Genomic DNA, 18,119 nt, shown 5'->3' with positions numbered 1-18,119 from the left:
TAACGTGGAGCTCGATGCGTCGCTCGTGGCTCGTCGGCCCATAATGTCGGGGAATGCGCAACTGGCCGATCGCCGACAGTTGCGACAACCACGTCGCGAACAGCTTGCCGTCTTCCTCTGGCACCCGTTCGTCCCACGACATCTTTAAGCGCCATAAGTTCTGAAGGATGATCTTGGCGCGAATGGTGTACACGCTGAGAAGTCCCAGTGGATCGTAGATCGACATGACTGTACTGAGGGCTTCTCTCTTGGTGGGCGTGCGCACTTGCGTTTGTACGTCTTTCGGGACTCGGCTCATTGCTGTGTTGAATCCCAGCTCGTCTCGCTCCGGGTCCCACCGCAGTCCCAATATCTTGCTGTGTTGATGTTCTCCCCCCAGTTGCGTGGGCTGATTCGAGCGCAACTCTGGGGCACGTCGCGAAGCACACTCTCGTCGTTCGAGTTCCAACCGCGCAGAGTGAATCCCGCCGCCGCGTGCACCGTCTTCATTTCCTCTATGGCTTCGTGCGCTTCTCCGGGTGTATCGTAGCTGGCCACCAAGTCGTCCATATAGTGATATTTGGTGATGGCCTCCGCTGCTCTGGGATACAGCTGCGCATGCACGTTGGCGTTGTGATTCCTTACGAAGTGCGCCATGAATGGTGAACTCGCTGCACCGAAGATCATGCTGGTCATCTTAAATCGCTGCGGCGGGTTGGTTCGGTCGTTACCGCGCCACAGAAATTGCTGCGCTGACTGATCTTCGGCACGGATCTTGATTCGCAGGAACATTTCTTGTATGTCCGCTGTGACTGCTACAGCGCTCTCCCGGAACCGAAACATTATTCCGGGCAGAGACATCAACATGTCAGGGCCTTCCAGTAAGTGGTCGTTCAGACTCACCCCGTGACTTGTCGCCGCTGCGTCGAACACCAACCTCTGCTTGCCAGGCTTGTTCGGGTTCTGCACCGCGAAGTGAGGGAGGTACCAACAGACGGGGCTCGATGATTCTGACCCGTCGCACCTCACTGCGTATCCTTTTTCTATAAGGTTATTCACCTGTGCAGTATATTCGCGGGCAAATTCAGGCGAGGCGTCCATCTTGTGCTCGATTTGTCGCAGGCGTCGAAGTGCCGCGTTGTAGCTCGGCGGCATGGCGGTGTTGTCTTGTCGCCACGGCAAGCCGACTTCGTACCCGCAGTCTATCTTCCTTATAGACGTCTTCAATGTGGCGATGGCTCGTCGATCTGCGTCACTCACTCTTGGTTCTGGTGTGACGCCGAGCGCTTCTATTTTGAAGTGATCTTCCACGAGGTTATGCAGTCCGTCGTGCTCCCGCTCGTATATATGAAGCACGTTTTCTTTCTTTGTTATGACGCTACGTGGTAACGTACCGTGTACCACCCAGCCGAGTAGCGTTCTTGATGCAGCCGGTTCGTTGCGGCCGCCAACTCGCAGTTCTCGCGACACAATGTGCTCCCAATGATCCGCGCCCAATAAGATGCCTGGGCGCGCTCGTTCATAGCACAATTCTTCCGGCAGGTCCCTTAAATGCTTCAACTTCATAAGCACTGCCGGAATGGTCTGTTGGTGCAGTTTCAGGTGCTTTATTGTTCTTGCTCGTATTGAGTGTGGCTCGTCTTCTGTCACACCTCTAATTCGCACCGTCACCAACTTGCTGGCTTTTTCCTTTTGAGCCATGTTAACGCCGCTTAGGTGCAGTGCTTGTGTAGGGCCGTCTGCACCTATCTTCTCGGCGAGATCTTCATCCATCAATGTCACCGTGGCACCTTCGTCGAGGAGAGCGTGCGTTCTCACCTCCCCCCGTGGACCGGCGACTACGACCGGGCACATCTTCAGAAGCACGGTGCGTGCGCCGACGTTCGTTTTCGGCGTCACTGACAATACTTGTTCCTTGTCACGTACCTCTGTGTTTTCCGGTTTCTTTTCCGCTTGATGCAGCGATGAGTGATGCGGACGACGACACTGTTCCACACCGCACAGCTTGGCTTTGCATGTTATGCGCCGATGAGTACTGTTCGCACACTTAAAACACAGCTTCTTTTCTTTGATCAGGTTCCATCGCTGTTCGACGCTAAGTGCTTTGTACTTAGGGCACTGCGTTAACACATGCGCCTCGCTGCATGCCGGACACTCTTGTTTTTCTTCTTGTTCAAGTGTGTATACGTTGCTCGCCTTTCTCTTGATCGCGATGGCCGGTCTGAGTTCTCTTTTCGCCGCGCTGCTCGTTCCCGCAGACGGAGCGTACGTATATTTCAACGCTCTGTCCGCTTCTCGCATAAGGAAGCGAGACAATATGACGATCTCTGGGTCAGCCGTTCCTTCATTTTCATAGGCGTAATCACACCATCGTGATCGTATGTGCGGGCTCAACTTTTCTAACACTTCACGAGTCAAAAGTGGATTATAGAGGTACTCACGGCGATCCATACTCCGCAACACACATATAACATTTTGAATCTTGATCGCGAAGTTGTTGAGTTCCGTCGCCGTTGAGCCGGGCTTGGACGTCTTTCTTAACTCGTCCAAGGCACGATCAATAATCACTTCTGGCCGTCCGAAGCACTGTTCCAATGTCTTCATAATAGTGCTCGGGTCTGTGGCCGTATGCAAAAGTGCGGCCACGACATCACGCGCCTCTCCTTTCAGCGCGCTTCTTAGTCGCTGAATGTTCTCAGCGGCAGACACGTTGTACAATTTCGTAGTGTCTTGCATGGCGGCTTTAAAAGGAAGCCACTCGTTCACTGCGCCGGAAAATGTTGGTAAATCTACTTGTCTCACCCGAGGTCTCGCCATTCTTTCGAGTGCGACTGCCAATTTCTCCATGTCGCTCGGGGCTCTCGGAGGCGTCGGTGATCTCGCTCGTGGTAGGTCGAAGCGCAGCGTTCTCGGCTCCTCCCTTGACTCACCGGTCTCTCCTCGAGAGCTAAGTGGATTCTTCCTTAGCCATTCATTGACATCTACTTCGGGTTGTTCGCCTTGCACGCTTTCTGCGTCGTCTTGAATGGCGGACACGTCCAAAGCGAGTTTCTTCTTTACAAGCTCGGCCTCCAATTCGAGCTCTTTTCTCTTGATAGCTGCCATCTTTTCTGCAGCCTCTAGTTCGGCCAAACGCAACCTTGTTGTTACGCTGGCGGTAGATCGAACGGACTGTGCGGGCGATCTTACACGTGGCTGATCCTTTGCCGTCACCTTTGTCACCGTTTCCGACATAATGCGCGCCGTAGACGTCGAAGGCGTACACATTATTCCCACTGACGTGGCTTGCTCGGTCTGAGGTGAGGCAGGCGGCTCTTGTGATATGCGCCTTAGTCTCTCTAGACTTATTTGTCTTTCCTCCCGACGGCGGTCAGACTCTTGCCGTTCACGGGATCGCCTCTGTTCCTCTACGTCGGCTGCGTCGCCCTGGCTTCTCGTCACCACCATCGCGTTCGGTAGACAGCGGTGTTGGACGTAACCGTATCGCAGAGCGTGCGATAAAGACAAACTAGGCTCACACTACACTTCACAGAGCTCACTCACTCCAGTCACGTTATGCACAATCACTGCACTTTCGCTCAGTGCCCCGGGCACGAGATTCGCGCTGCGCACAATATCGCTGTGCACAAAGATTCGCGACGGTAACACGCGTACGCTAGGCACGTTCGGTTTGCCTTCCTACTATTCGCGAACGCGAGTCAACCACAAACAAATCCGGCACTCGAAGGACCAGGAAATGTTGGGGACTGTATTAAAACTTCCACGGATTTGTTCACTGGTTTATTTTCGAATCTGCTTATCTCGTACCAATTTTCTTATTCTGCCTCGAACTACAAACTACGCATACAATATCCCGACTTACATACTAGTTTAGGAGGCACTATAACGCACGGGTGTGCCTCCTACGCACTTTTCGGCCATTGGCCCGCCGTTTTCCCTCGTTGGCGCGTCCGTCGCTCCGATTGGCCGTAGGGTTCTGGTGGGCGGGGCGTCGTTCCACGATGCGCCGGCGCCGGGTCCTCGTCGAGCGCGTGCAGTGCGCGCCTCAGTCGCGCGGCGACCGCCGTCCCGCGACGTTGCTCCTCTGGATGCGGCGTTGACGGGTCGCTCGCTGAGCGTGCGGCGCGCGGGCCTCAGTCCCGCTGCGTCCGCCGTCCCGTAACGTCGCTCCTTAGGCAGCGTCGTCGACGGGCCTCAGTGTCACGGCGGCCGCGAAGTCGTCGTGTCGCTAACAATGTTATTGGAACAGCGCGAGTACAAACGACGGTCTATAACAAACAACCAGTATTTGTGCGAACATTGCACTCGTTTCGATGGTTACGGCGATGTTCAGACTACATGTTGACGTCGCAGATACATCTCTCGCAGAATCCATTTCCGCAATAAGTCTCTTCGCGATCCTTTCAAATCCGTGACGGGAACAAATGACAAACTCAATCTATTCATACACAATGGTTTACCTTTAAAGTATAAACATTATTTTCATTTTATGTAGCTAAATAACAAGACAATAGTACATAGTGACATAACTCAAAATTTATATATTTTCTGATTTTGTTAAAAATAATGACCTTCCAAAGAATGCTCCATAACCCTATGACGAGAAAAGGACAAAATTATAGAAAAGAAAAAGATTCTCATTTTCATCGCGGCCGCCCAGTTCACTGCCTTTTAAATGGTTTTCAATCCTTTTTTTTGTTTCCCATAAATCTACCTTATTGAGTTAGGTCACCTTAGTTCTAAGGGTGCGACTGTAATAATATTCCAAAACGCCTAACGAGAAACAATGCAATATTACTCTGAAATGTTCTCTGCGAAATACTGTGTAACACAGCAGTGGCGAAGGGTGAAATTTTCCAAAAGGGAACCCGACACTAATAATAATAATAATATGCATAAAAGAGGTCTACAAATCGTTCTAATGATATTTAGATTTTTCATCAATTATAAAAGGGAAGCCGGAAGGAATCGATTTATATGGACTCTTCGCCACTGTAACACAGCATAAGTATACTGATGTCTACTCATGTGATGCTCAGTTATTACACTGGGTAGATTGTGTTCCAACTGTTACATAATAATAATTGAAAATACAAATAAATTGACAAAGCGTCGGTATCTTTTCAATTTATGTCTCGTATACGGGACACCCGCTTATCAATCATTTTAAAATTATATAAAATGAGATAATTATTAAAGGTATTTAATGCGAAAGTAATTTTGTCAGTAAATTAAATTTCAATAAATGCTGATTCAGAAAAATAAATAAACCGTGTAATGGGAATTTGATTTCCTCACTTCCAATGATTATATTTTCAATATAAAAAGATATTCAATTATATGTGACGTACAATGGTTAATGTGATTCATAAAAACAAAAAAGAGTAGGCAGAGATGATTATACTACTCACTGCTAAGACTTCTAATTTCCTAGATATTACCCTCTGCTCGAGGTGGTAGGGGTTGGTCTACTTCTAAATCTATTTTTTCTATGTTCTAAGTTGTGACTTTGGAAATCTTATAAAACGTAGGCATCAGCTCACTGGTAATTTACCCTAGATTTTAAGAATTTAGTTGTTGAAAATAAATAGTGACTAAAATATACATAATTAAGACGTAAGATTGGTGAAACATTATTTTATAGGTTAATTTAATTATAACCTATGTACACTTAATAATACTATACTGTTTCACTGGCAATTGTTATCAAAACCTCAAGTCATATAAAAATTATATATTATGCACGCAATTGTTGGTACAGTTCTTATTTAAGATATATATAACATTTTAATGATGAAGATGAAATTATATACTTTGATGACCTCAATAGGAGTTTAGAGGATCGATGCGGTGACAATGACCAAGTAACATATTTTTGCGGCGAGCGGCGAGCGGGACGCGACCGCCTTGTGTCTGCCATCTGTCAGGGCGGGACACTATTAACTATTTACATTTACATTATTAACAACGGACACAAAAGGACAGGTATTCGATTGTCTACCTACTACTGAACATCTCGGCTCATGGTGGCGACTACGCTTTATAATTCAACACGTTTAGTTTGTGTTTTATTGTGCGATGTTTGGGAGTGGCAATCATTTTTACTTTGTTAAACTTTACAGTTTGATGTAAAAGTTAGTTATATTTGACCTACAATGACTTGCGGTAGTGTTACACGATTCAAATTCGAATCTATACTCATGTGGTATTTTTCATCATGGGCTTACTGAAAATACAGAGTGAAATAAATAACTGTGTTTCCTTCTGCAGTCAGTGCAAAAGTACTATATCAAAACAATATTATATTCTTAAATAACTAGTATTGTGAGTAGGTTTTGTACTCGTCTACATTTCGCTAACAAAATTACTTGTTTTCTGGCTTCGGAGTATTAAAATTAGCTACAACCGTATCAGAACGAAGTTAAAGTATGCGTAGAGGTATATTTCCATAACCTTTAGCTGTGCGTCAACTGACCATGTTAGTTTGTATGTAAATGTGTCGGATCCCCTAAATTTCCATAAATGCTAAGTAAATTAGCGCAGCAGGTGACTCGGCGGACGTGCCGCCATGGCGGCGCGGTGCGGACGCCGGACTTAATATAAGCAAATTACTTATCTATCGAATCTCTTTGTCGTAGCTAATTTTAACTATGGTCTGATTCAAAATATTAATAAATATATATTGGTTTTATGGTTTTTGTTATGCTTTTTTTTTTTTTTTTTTTTTTTTTTGATGCTGACTTACGTTTGTTAGCCTGACAAGGGTCGGCTTATACAAACACACCGGTCTTGCGGGTGCGTGCTTTAGGCACTGCGAGCCCTTAAGTGACCATGCTGAGGGCGACCCTCTAAAGGGTCACGACCTCGGCTCAGGACGGCCACTGAGAGAAGATGTTTTGGGGACATCAGCGATTATGGAAACGCGAAAGGAGCGAAAACGACCTAACCGTCTAACATGTTTACATCGGCGCCCGGGCCGGAATTATCAGAAGGGTCGGAGGACGGGGGACGCGGCGAGGTCCTCGACGGCGAGGACGGAGCAGCGGTCGTGTTGAGTGTTTGAGCTTTTAAGCAGCTCGTGCTTTCTACGTATTGCCAGAGTTATATCGTCCTCTGGATCTGACAGAACTGAACGCGGTCTTCTCCATTTCGCGCGGTCGAATGGAGTGTATTTTGAATTTAATCGGACTAACGGGTTCGGGTGATTGACCGCCTTATCGAAATAGCGTCTGCTGGCCATGTGCATAAAGTGCCTGATGGTCGGCATATCGGTGTCCACGTGGAGGTTGCTATTGCGAACGTACCACGGGGCACCGAGTGCAACGTCTGAGAAATTTGTTTTGCAACACCTGCAGACACTTAAGTCGAGCAGGCGGTATATGCGCGAATACGGGGACGCGTACGTCATGATCGGTCTAACGCACGTAGTAAAGATCCTAATCTTGTTGCGGATAGACATCTTACTTTTACGGTTTAGGAGCCAGTGGAGCTGGCTCATCGCGAATGCGGCTCGCGCGCGTACCGCATTTACGTGCGGGGCGAAGGTCAAGCTCTGATCAAGATACACACCTAGATATTTGACCTTACGGGTCCAAGGGATGATCTGGCCAGACAATCTAACTGAAGCGTTAGGCGCTTCTTTCTTAGGCATCCTATGGAATAGGATAGCTTGGCTTTTGAGGGTTGACAGTGATGCGCCATTTGCGAAACCACTCGCCGAGCTGATCGGCGGCGGCCTGCAAAGTGCGCACCACATGTTCCGGCTCTCTACGTGAAGCGTAGATCGCCGTATCGTCCGCGAATAGCGCCAGATGGGCGTCTTTGAATTTAGGAATATCGCTAGTATATAGCGAGAAGAGAAAAGGGTGATAGCGCGGAGCCTTGCGGGACTCCGGCCGAGATGGTATGTCTAGAGGAGAGGGTGCCCTCGACGCGATATTTGAAACCGCGATTCGACAAAAATTCTCGTATGATGTGCACGAGATGTGTGGGCACGTTGAGAGTGTACAGCTTGTACAGCAAGCCGTTGTGCCACACTTTGTCGAATGCTTTCTCAACATCGAAGAAGAGAGCACCGGTATAAAATCCTAACTTGAATTTAGAGTAGGCATGCTCCGTGATGCGGAGTATCTGATGCACGCAACTGTGCCTATTACGGAAACCAAACTGCTCCGGAGGGAGCAGATTGTGAGAATTGGCTACTATTTTGAGACGGTCGAGGACGATCCGCTCATAAAGTTTCCCTATCGTACTAAGGAGGCTAATGGGCCTATAAGAGGCCGGATCTGACGCGGGTTTACCCGGCTTGTGAATCCCTATCACGACTGCTTCTTTCCAGGCCTCAGGAAAGTAGCAGTTCTGGAATGCTGCATTGAGGATGTCAGCAAGAATCTTGACCAGATGCCCCGGTAGCATTTTCAGTAACCTAGTGGGGATACCGTCAGCCCCGGGGGCTTTTCGCCTATTTAGTGCCTTGATCAGAGGTACGACTTCTTTGATCGTCACCGGCGCGAGGGGGTCGGGGGGCGCGTCGACGTCCGGGTCGATTGTTTGTAACGGTCGCGGAATAGGCGGCGAAGGGATCGCGTTCCTACTTTCGACAAAAGAGTCTACCGCAACAAGATGATCGTGGTCTACGGGAGTTGTTTCGAGCGAGCATTGAGACTGCAGGGTGGAGGCTAATAATTCCGCTTTCTCGTCGTCGTCAAACGCGGGGCGTTGATTCGGACGATTGAGCGGAGGAAAAGAGGCCACATCCTTTCTCTTGAAAGAGCGGACCAGCTTCCAAATGCGAGTCACGATGTTGGGCGGAATAGAGGAGAGAACATCAGATGAAGTGTCGGCGAGTTTGGTGCTCAAGAGCCGCCAATTCGTCGACACTTTCACCATGTCGTTGGGACCTGTGTCTGAGGGACCGTTATGGGGGGCTAGTTCTAGGATCACAGGTCTGTGGTCTGAATCTAACTCGTGTACCACTCGCAGGGAACGCACGTTGAGACATACGTTCCTTACGAGTGCAATATCTAAGATATCGGGTCTGAAACTATCGTTCGTGAAACTATAGTGCGTGGGTTCAGAAGGAACCAGAATGCTCATGTCAATTTCGTCAAGACAGCTCTCGAGTACCGCACCCCTACCGTTGGTAGAGTTGCAGTTCCAGAGAGTGTTCTTGGCGTTAAGGTCGCCCGCCAGAAGGACAGACTCCCCCATACTGAGTAGGGTTATTAGTTCGTTGGAGTGAAGCTCCTTACTAGGTGAGAGATAGGCCGAGATCAGAGTGATCGGCGGGTGTCCTGTCATAGAAAGCCTGCACACCGAAGCCTCAATGCTGCTCAGGCTTTCGGGGGGGTCGAGAGGTATGCAATGCAGGGACCTTTTGTAGTAAATGAGAGTGCCACCTTTAGGGCCATCGGTGCGATCGTTTCGCACGAGATTGAAATTGGGGAGTTTGGGACTGCGTTGGGAGGGTTTGAGGAACGTTTCCTGGAGGAGGAAGACGTCCAATTTATGATCGCGAGCAAAGTCTGAGAGTTCGGCTCGTTGGCCGCGTATACCATTAAGGTTGAAAAAGCCCACTCTGAGGGAGCGAGGCTTGAGTCGCGATTTTGTTATGCGTTTTTATTTTTCAAAAATACGTAATGCAGTTCTTTAAGAACCAACGAGTTGACTAAGTAACATGTGAAAGCAACTTTCATGTAAGGAAAAATACAGTTAAAATAAACATAATAAGAGCATCTGATGTCATCGAGTCGCGAGCCGCGGGCCTGATATTAATGTCGGAGATCTGTTTGCTGAAGCCCAGACGGCAGCCTCGCCTCAGGAGCACAGTTTTAAACTGTTCTGGTATTGTTGTTGCGATCTAAATGAACCGCCGGCGGGCGGAGTAACAAGTGTCTGATAGTAACAAGTGCCTCGAAATTATTCGATAATAGATCTCGGCCCAGTTTGGTGGAAGTTATGAGACTTGTCTTATGTTTCAGATTAGCGATACAGTGTTATTTAATTAAAGGCACTTACTAGAAACTATATGCAGGTCTATTGTATTCCATCAATAGAATGTCTTGTGACTTGTGTTATACCGTACCTGGAAAAAAATATACTTATAAATAAACAATAATTACCATCTTTTAAAATAAAAGCTTCATTAACAGGTATTGGTTACACGTCATACAGAGGTATTATGATATTCCATTATTATCAATCAGTGATGACTAAAAAAAGTAAGAAAAAGAAGCATTAGAAATAACAGTATTTAGAAAGACTTTCTCATTATTGGATGTGTGGACATTGTCCGGTTAATGGGGTTTGCTTTTAGCATGTCAAGGACAATATTAAACTATTTATATATTGGTACAAGTCGTCGCGAGGAGCTTATTATGCAGTTATTGTGTATGAAATAGCTGTATTTCAGTAATTATATTAGTAGGTCATATTTATACCAGTCGCTATGAATGATAAACCGTGAATCGAAGTGGTAATGTCATTTGTGCACTTTAAATATTATTATTCTGCACCTAATTAATATAATATTATGTAGTCATTGAAATAAACGTAGCATCAATTGTCTTGTTTCCTGTTCAGCTGAAGCAATATTATGTAACAACTGCATTTCGCCAGCTATGTTAGTCCTATATAATGGGTTTATAATCTATTGCCATTTATTGACTATAATTTCGGAATAAGGGCAATTGAGAAAAAAATAACAATATCAGTATGCTAAACAAAATAATTGAAAAGGGTGTGGATTATATTTCCATTTATTGTTATTAATACAAAAATGTTAAGGCATGAATAATCAAAGGCCCAATAGGCGATATTATACAACGGAAATTATATGCATTTTCCAATAGTTGTGGGACGCTTTTAGTTTGTAAGACAGAACAATACTCATCGGGGCCGCGGTTTCTTACAGCTTCCACAAAATACACAACAATGGGACCAATTTGGAGATTACGTGCCGCGTAATGATCAGAAACTGCTGGCTCGTTAAAACATTTACAAAGAGTGGATCGTAGTTATATTGTACGGGTTTATTTAAAAGCCTTATTTCATATATTTCCTACCATCTTTTTAATGATGAAAGTTTAAAAAAAACTTTTTTGTTTAATACAAAAACAAACAAACTATCCTCACGCCTTTATCCTTGACGGGGTAGGCAAAGGTGCAACCAGGGCGCTCTCTTTTCGCAATGCGTGTTGCATCCCATGATATGATAGGGGGTGAGCCTATCACTATATCACGAACAAATTCCAGATTGCCCGACCCGGGATTCGATCTTTGCATGCAATACAATTACACCCCTAACGCAATATTTTTCATATAGTTTTCATATAAATATATTTTTTTCAATAATGCAATGCTTTAAAGTTTAATCGAGAATATAAATGTCCGATAATTATTATTATTCTAATTGCTGCAATATTCAAAGACGACTATGTGACTACTAGCTCTACAAAGAAGTGAGAATCTATTTGGTTTGATTGACAATCCTATCTACATTATTAGTTTACAGTGTAGCAGATATTAGATATTAAGGAATGAGCTGAAATACGTACAGAACCACAAAATTACTGACGTAAGAAGTATTTTCCCATGCAATAGTGATAAGAGAGCGAGTCGCAGAGCAGCGGGCGGTGTCGGCAGTGTCGGCGGCGACGCGCGGCGATGGTGACATTAACCCAGTTGTACGGCGCGAGTTCCTTTTATGGGGAGATTAATGGACGTCTTTATCAAGCATCGGCGCGAGTAACTGCTTTTATATAGTTTTTATGGAGCGCGGTCGCGAGATATAAAGTTAGAAACAAAAACAGCAGACCGCCCACTCCCGCACCGCCTCGGGCCACCTCGGACCGCTACACTACGCCGAAACTACAGTCGCCAACTTTTTGCACAAAAACAATCTATTAAGGTTAAACAAAATGAATTGTGTTTAGAGAAAACAGTTTTGTATTTATTGTTATATTTGAAACACAATTATCTCGATCAGTCTTTCTCAAACTTTCAGTTTCGCATAATTACTGAGACGTTGGAAAGGATTGTACAAACAATAGGCTAGAAAATATTATATGTGCATTACTCGTTATTATTGTATATAAGAAAGCGCAACATAGTGTAATAACTTTTGGAGAGGAGTAGTATGAGAGTGACCCTGGCACGCACTAGATTGACTATTGCACCGACACTAATATTTGTGTGATTATAAAATACTTACTTCAGGGCTACATACTTTGTGACCTCAAATCACTTGTGAGTACAGCACAACACTATAACTTATTTTGACTATTTAGTGTACTTTACAATTTATAACCGCGGTGATCCACTGACACGTGGACCAGTACAGTGGCTTATATGCCCGTCACTTCGAGACAAAGGAGGTTCTATACAGGGACTTAACGACAGGTTTCATGAAAAATAATATGAAATGATTTACAGTTTTTTTACTACTCACTGCGTTTTAGTATTATGGCTCAGTGACACTAGGGCGCGAGTGCGATGTACCGCCACGCAATTTTATGTTTTTTACAAACTCGTAGCACAAATTGCCTTGATTCGAGCCTCGCCCGGCGCGCTGAGGACGCGACGTGAGGATGCTGCGCCGTTTGAGACTCTTTATTCCACTCAAACAGGCACACGCGTTTTATTTATTTTGAGCCTTTTGAGCCGCACGAACGGAGCTGTTCATACGTTTAAGCTGGTGATACTGTTTTATTCACTGCGCTAGCCTCAGTGGTAGAGTTGAATTTGTCTTTCGCATTTTATTTGAAACAGTTTGTGAATATAAGAGACATTTTTCATGAGCGAGCGTGCGATTTGAAAACAAGCCTTTTGTGAATTTCGCATGTGCAATAATGTTTTACTGTAATTGAACACGAGGCGAGCGAGTAAGCCAGAACATTTTAGACTGTATCCGAGGTTTTTGCTCATTACAACCACAGAGATAATTCCGTTCCTTAGACATACTTAACTATTAGATGTGATTATTGTACTGAGATTTTGTGACACTCAACACTTCCGAAATCCTCTAGCTATTAACGCTACTGGCCATGAAAGGCATTTTACTGCAATCAAATAAAGATCAAAAATTCATTCATACTTTTTGTGATACAATTCTGAACCCAATCATCAAATTGCCTTGTATAGAAAAACACGAAAAATAAATGCTTGCAAATATCGGCAAGTAAAAATATTTGAGTTTCGACGTCTGCATTACAAGCTGCCGGTCCCGATGAATAGACGGCTGTTCCGCCGATCACACTCTATCAATTACTGCGCGCCCTGTTTCATGCTGAAATTAAAGGGGGGAGTTCTTTTCATCCACATATGCCGACGTGTTATTGTACTTTAATATAAAACGCAACCCTTCGCGGGGTGGCTTCGCCCGGCTCCGCTCGGCTATAACTATGATGAGTTCATCCGCTTCCCCCTATCCCCTATTTCCGATTGGTAACGTTGGCAGGTTTGATGCGAGGGATGCTCGGACGGATAGTGGTCGTAATTAAACAGCGTGTCAAATGTAATCCTAACAGATTCACTTCACCGGTATTCTAATCGTGTGTGAATATCAATTTCTTCTTTCCGCCCGGTGGCGGTGACGGGTGTGGTGTAATCTCATAGCCATTTGATACTTATTTCATGTTCATATATATTCAGTTCAGTCTTTTAGTTTGTTTTTCTCTTACGTAGGAATGATCAAACGTATAAATGTATGTTAAACGGGATACTGCAGCAAACCAAGCCCATAGAAATTAAAATAGTATTAACGAGTACTATAAATAAAATTCTACATGCGTTAGGTCACTAATTTGCCTTATAAGTAACGAGACTAACAATTCGTTCGTCTCAACTCGTGAAGGCCGCGCGGAGTGGTAGTTTTGCAGTTGTGTCGTATGCGCCGGTGGATGCGGTGGGGGTGCCTCGGTGCCTCCCTCGGCCCACACCAATCGCTGCTTAATCATCGACAGCGCTCTCGCAATTCTCTGGTCGTGTGTTTATTGGCAATAGCCGTAACACACTACCAGCATTACACTTAATCGTTCGCTTATGACCAGCTATAAAATACGTCGTTCGCCGACTGTCGTTTCCTCACTCGCCGGGTGTTGTCTATCAGTCGTGTAATCTAAACCGTTGAACTGCGGTGACTGTATAAAATCAATAAGCTTACGGCGCGGCGCGAGCTTCCATCACAATAAATATTTTTCGCACTGTAGGTAATTGAAAACGCGACTAAACATTTTCGACACGGGGTCGGACTGGTGTCAGTTTCGCGATTTCCCAAGGCATAATATATTCGATTTAGGTTCGATTTTCAGATGAAATACATTAAACGAAAAAACACAAAAGATGTATTTGCACTAGTTAGAACATTTCTAACCTCTTCAGAGATACAGGCATGAGCTTATAATACAAGTGAAAATGCGTGAGAACATCGAGCACGTAATCCGACACGCACTGGAGTGTCAGCGGCGGGAGTGCGCTATTTCTTTTTATTTATGGAATCCTAAAAAATGTATAAACACTGGAGCGGATGGCACTCGCAGCGTGTAACGAGTTTCACCGTTTTTTCAAGAGGCGAAAAATAAAATATATGTGCGGACCATTTGAATAAACAGATATGGCGTTAGAGCGGCGTACGTTCGAGAGGGGGTGGAGCGAGGGGTTGGTGTACGGCGAGAGCGTGCGGAGTGGAACAATACTGCAGCGCACTAACTCGCGTACGTGAGTACTGCACGAGAGCGGCGGGGAGCGCGCACCGGCGACGCCGCGGCGAGCCTCTCAAACTTTTATACAATAGCCTTTATAAACAAAACTATAGCAAATTCAGATTGACAGCTTGAAAAAATAAAAAGTGGAAAATAAATAGTTTTCTATATCATGAGGGAGGCCAGAAAAAGGAAGTTATGTCGGTAAATGATCACAGTTTCCTATGAACTGCCCTATAATCCAATTAAGTAGTATACTTACTGTTAAATATAATACGCCATTCAATCTATTCATGATGGTAAAATAAAAATTGTTACACAAATGTGGTTTCCGCGAAACTGTTTCATGAAGTCGTAATATAAAATTAACGTAATTACCGCATAGTTCTGGCAAAGTTACCTTAAAAGCATTTCCTCCCGCCGCACTGCTAGTTTTTGCTCGGAGGGGGCAAAGTTTGGCATTCTCTGTCATAGAGGGAGGCAGTAGTCACTGAACGCGATACCGCGGCGCGTCTCGGCGCAATCATTGCGCTTCGCAAAAAATAATTGCGCTATATTTCACGCGGCGCGGCGGCGCGGCGCGAGCGACCGATCTCACCGCTCATTACCGTAATGGGTGAAATAAAGTGCGCGGGAGAGATCTGGCCGGCAATGACAAGTGATGAAAAAAAATATGTTATAAGGTATTAAATTGTTACGTTTTAGATTAACTGTAAAGGAAAATATTTAACGTGAATAGATGAATGTTGAACGTAAGCCTTACAGGGTAATAAAATTCTATAACATTATCAAAATTAAGTTCTCGAGTATTTTTGAATACAATATTTAGTCACTATCATTTAGCCATATGAATATCTCAACGTTTTCAAGCCGAAGTGCGCAGCTAATGAGCCATACAGCATCCGCTCATAGACTATCGGGCTTTTAAACAATGCTATATAAGTGAATACTACGTGGAAAAATGCCCGTTACAGATTACATGATTAATGTTTTTCGCACAACAAAGAACTACACAGAAATCTATCGAATCGAAAGACTAACGTTCTTGTGTTGAAGTTAAATACAACATCGTAGCAACGACGACAGGCAACTCCTACTTTTGATTCCAGGATTACAGTACATACAGCTTGATTTTCCGGGATAGAAGTATTAGCTTTCATCAAAATGAAAGCAACACAGCGGGTGGGTTAAAAGTTAGTTTGTAGATTAAAGGACTACCGCCCGACCGACCTTGAAGAGCATTTATAATAACGCGCTATACAGACTTAATATCTCGTTTCAGACAGATGAGCATAGTGTAATACAACATTATTATGTTATATTTCAAATTGTTTATAATGTTTGTACTACTTATATGCTGGTTACAGATAGAATTGTTCGTCTCTTCATCATTCGTAATAAAAATGACAAGACTACTTCACTGATACTCGACATTTCAAGCTCGATTCCGTGATATATCGATCGTAATGTAAGGGAGATAATCTAGTGCGAAAGAATAACTCATGAGGTACTTAAAATGCCATTACCGTCGGAGCGACATGTGCAGCGCGGCACGGTGACGTCACACCGCGCCGAACTGTTACTCTCTGGAGGCAAATTTTAGAATTAACACTGGAAATTTATGTAATTATGAGGGTTTTATAGAATCTTCTTGATTATGATAATGTTACTGACAGGGGATGTTATACGTGGTATGGTTAGCGCTACAACGTTTCTTACGAAGTAACAACATTGCTGAGTTTCTTTAAAATCAAATTGAAACGTAATAGTGCTTGCACATTAGAAGGTTGTAGACATAGATAAAACTGTGTTACAGGGAATGTAGCATATGAATGATATCATGATGATAACGATAATTGTCGAGAACTTTTTATAGCTATTGAAAGTAATTAAATAACTGTCAGTCGAGGAAATGTATATTTCCACAGAATACTGAATAGTACTCAGTATATTTCACCTAACGTGATAGATTTAGTTCATGTGATAAACAAAATGGTGTTCTAATTTGTTTTACTCTGGTACATTTTGTAGTGCACTGGAGAGTGTTCGGTTTCTCTAAAGAAGACACGCTGTCGTTTAGAGAACACAAGCCGGCTAGTTGAACTCGACGCTAGCTTGTGGTTGTCATCGCTACGTCCAAGGACGTCTTATGTATTAAGTATTTTGTTCTCTATACAGTAATAAATAAATATAAAAATACACATATCACGGCTGTAGCCCTGAAAGGGTAGGCAAAGGTGAATCCAGGATACTAGCTTTGCGCCAGGTATCGCTACATCAGGCAATCATTTTAGGTCCCAGACTGATGTTGAGTAGAAAAACGCAATATCACTTTATCCGACCTGGGAATCGAACCTGAGTCGTGGTTGAACCATGCAAGTAATACAACTCTGGCACCGAATCAGTTATGAGTTTAATAAAAATTATAACCGTTTTTCGCAATTTCGCCACTGTGACACACTCATTGGGAAAAAAGTCTCAATATATTGTTAGTCCCAACTTTCCCATTCGTGTGACTACTAAATTCTGTATTATTGACGTTTATGCGGTTAGTCCGACAACGGATTCATGACTCTTTGAAATAAGTGGCTATTATGACATAGAATAAGTAAGCAGGAATCAGCGCCGAGTTTTCAACATTAAAGCGAATAATTAGAAACAATGAACACGGAACTGCAAGAACTCTGAGAAGAGTCCTCTATTTGGCACGTAACCCCGAAAAGTTGGAATCGAACGTGAGACCTCCGTCTATTCTAAAGCCGCGTTGTATGTAGAGGTGTATGTGCTCCCAGAGTCAATTGTTATGTAAGCCACGTACAGACAGCTATGCGTCTCTCTCTTCACATGAACCTTGATTGCGATACAAATGTATTCTAAGTGAAGGATTGTAGCGTCATCGCTTCAATTTCCATACAATACATACAATTCATACAACTCGCGGCGGCAGCTTTGAAAACAACATGATTTATTGCCGCTGTCTGCTGTCTACGTGTAATGAGAAGTATGAAATCATTTTATTTCAGCGCAAAACTTTTGAAGCAATTTATACATAATATACATGAACTCAGGGCTATGTACCTCATAGGCAAAACTTCGAGGTTATTTATAACAGGGACCTATATCGATACCAAATCAAATTTCTGGAAAATTACGTGAGTTCAGTTCAAGATAAAACTCATACAATTTAATTGGGAGCCATGTGAATAATCGCATAATGATTCGTGGTCAAAGTGTGTTTCTACTACAGTTACACTAATGAGTCGGTAGTCCTGTTACCGTCAAATAAAAGTACAGTCAACGGAGAGAGGTTTTAATAATATCGCGGGTCAAGAAACAATACTATCAAACTCAAAGATATTTTAATTTTACACCAGAAAAAAAAAATCGTTTCATAACGAAGAATTGCAAAGAAAAGAAATAAATTGAAGAAAAGAATGAAAA

The 18,119-nt window shown here is 44.0% G+C and overlaps 2 protein-coding genes across 2 annotated transcripts in view; both read right to left on the bottom strand.

The window, feature by feature from the left end:
- LOC115450720 (lachesin) overlaps positions 1-18,119 on the bottom strand; it is a 118,515-nt gene that overhangs the window by 53,057 nt on the left and 47,339 nt on the right. The window lies entirely within an intron of this gene.
- Positions 295-3,426, bottom strand: LOC119188673. The gene has a single exon (XM_037436579.1). It carries the CDS (start codon positions 3,424-3,426, stop codon positions 295-297), a length of 3,132 nt encoding a protein of 1,043 aa, XP_037292476.1.

Source organism: Manduca sexta, chromosome 8 (genome assembly GCF_014839805.1).
Source record: "Manduca sexta isolate Smith_Timp_Sample1 chromosome 8, JHU_Msex_v1.0, whole genome shotgun sequence".
Taxonomy (NCBI): domain Eukaryota; kingdom Metazoa; phylum Arthropoda; class Insecta; order Lepidoptera; family Sphingidae; genus Manduca; species Manduca sexta.
The sequence above is the reverse complement of the archived record's forward strand: the minus strand, read 5'-3'. Positions and strand labels throughout refer to the sequence as shown.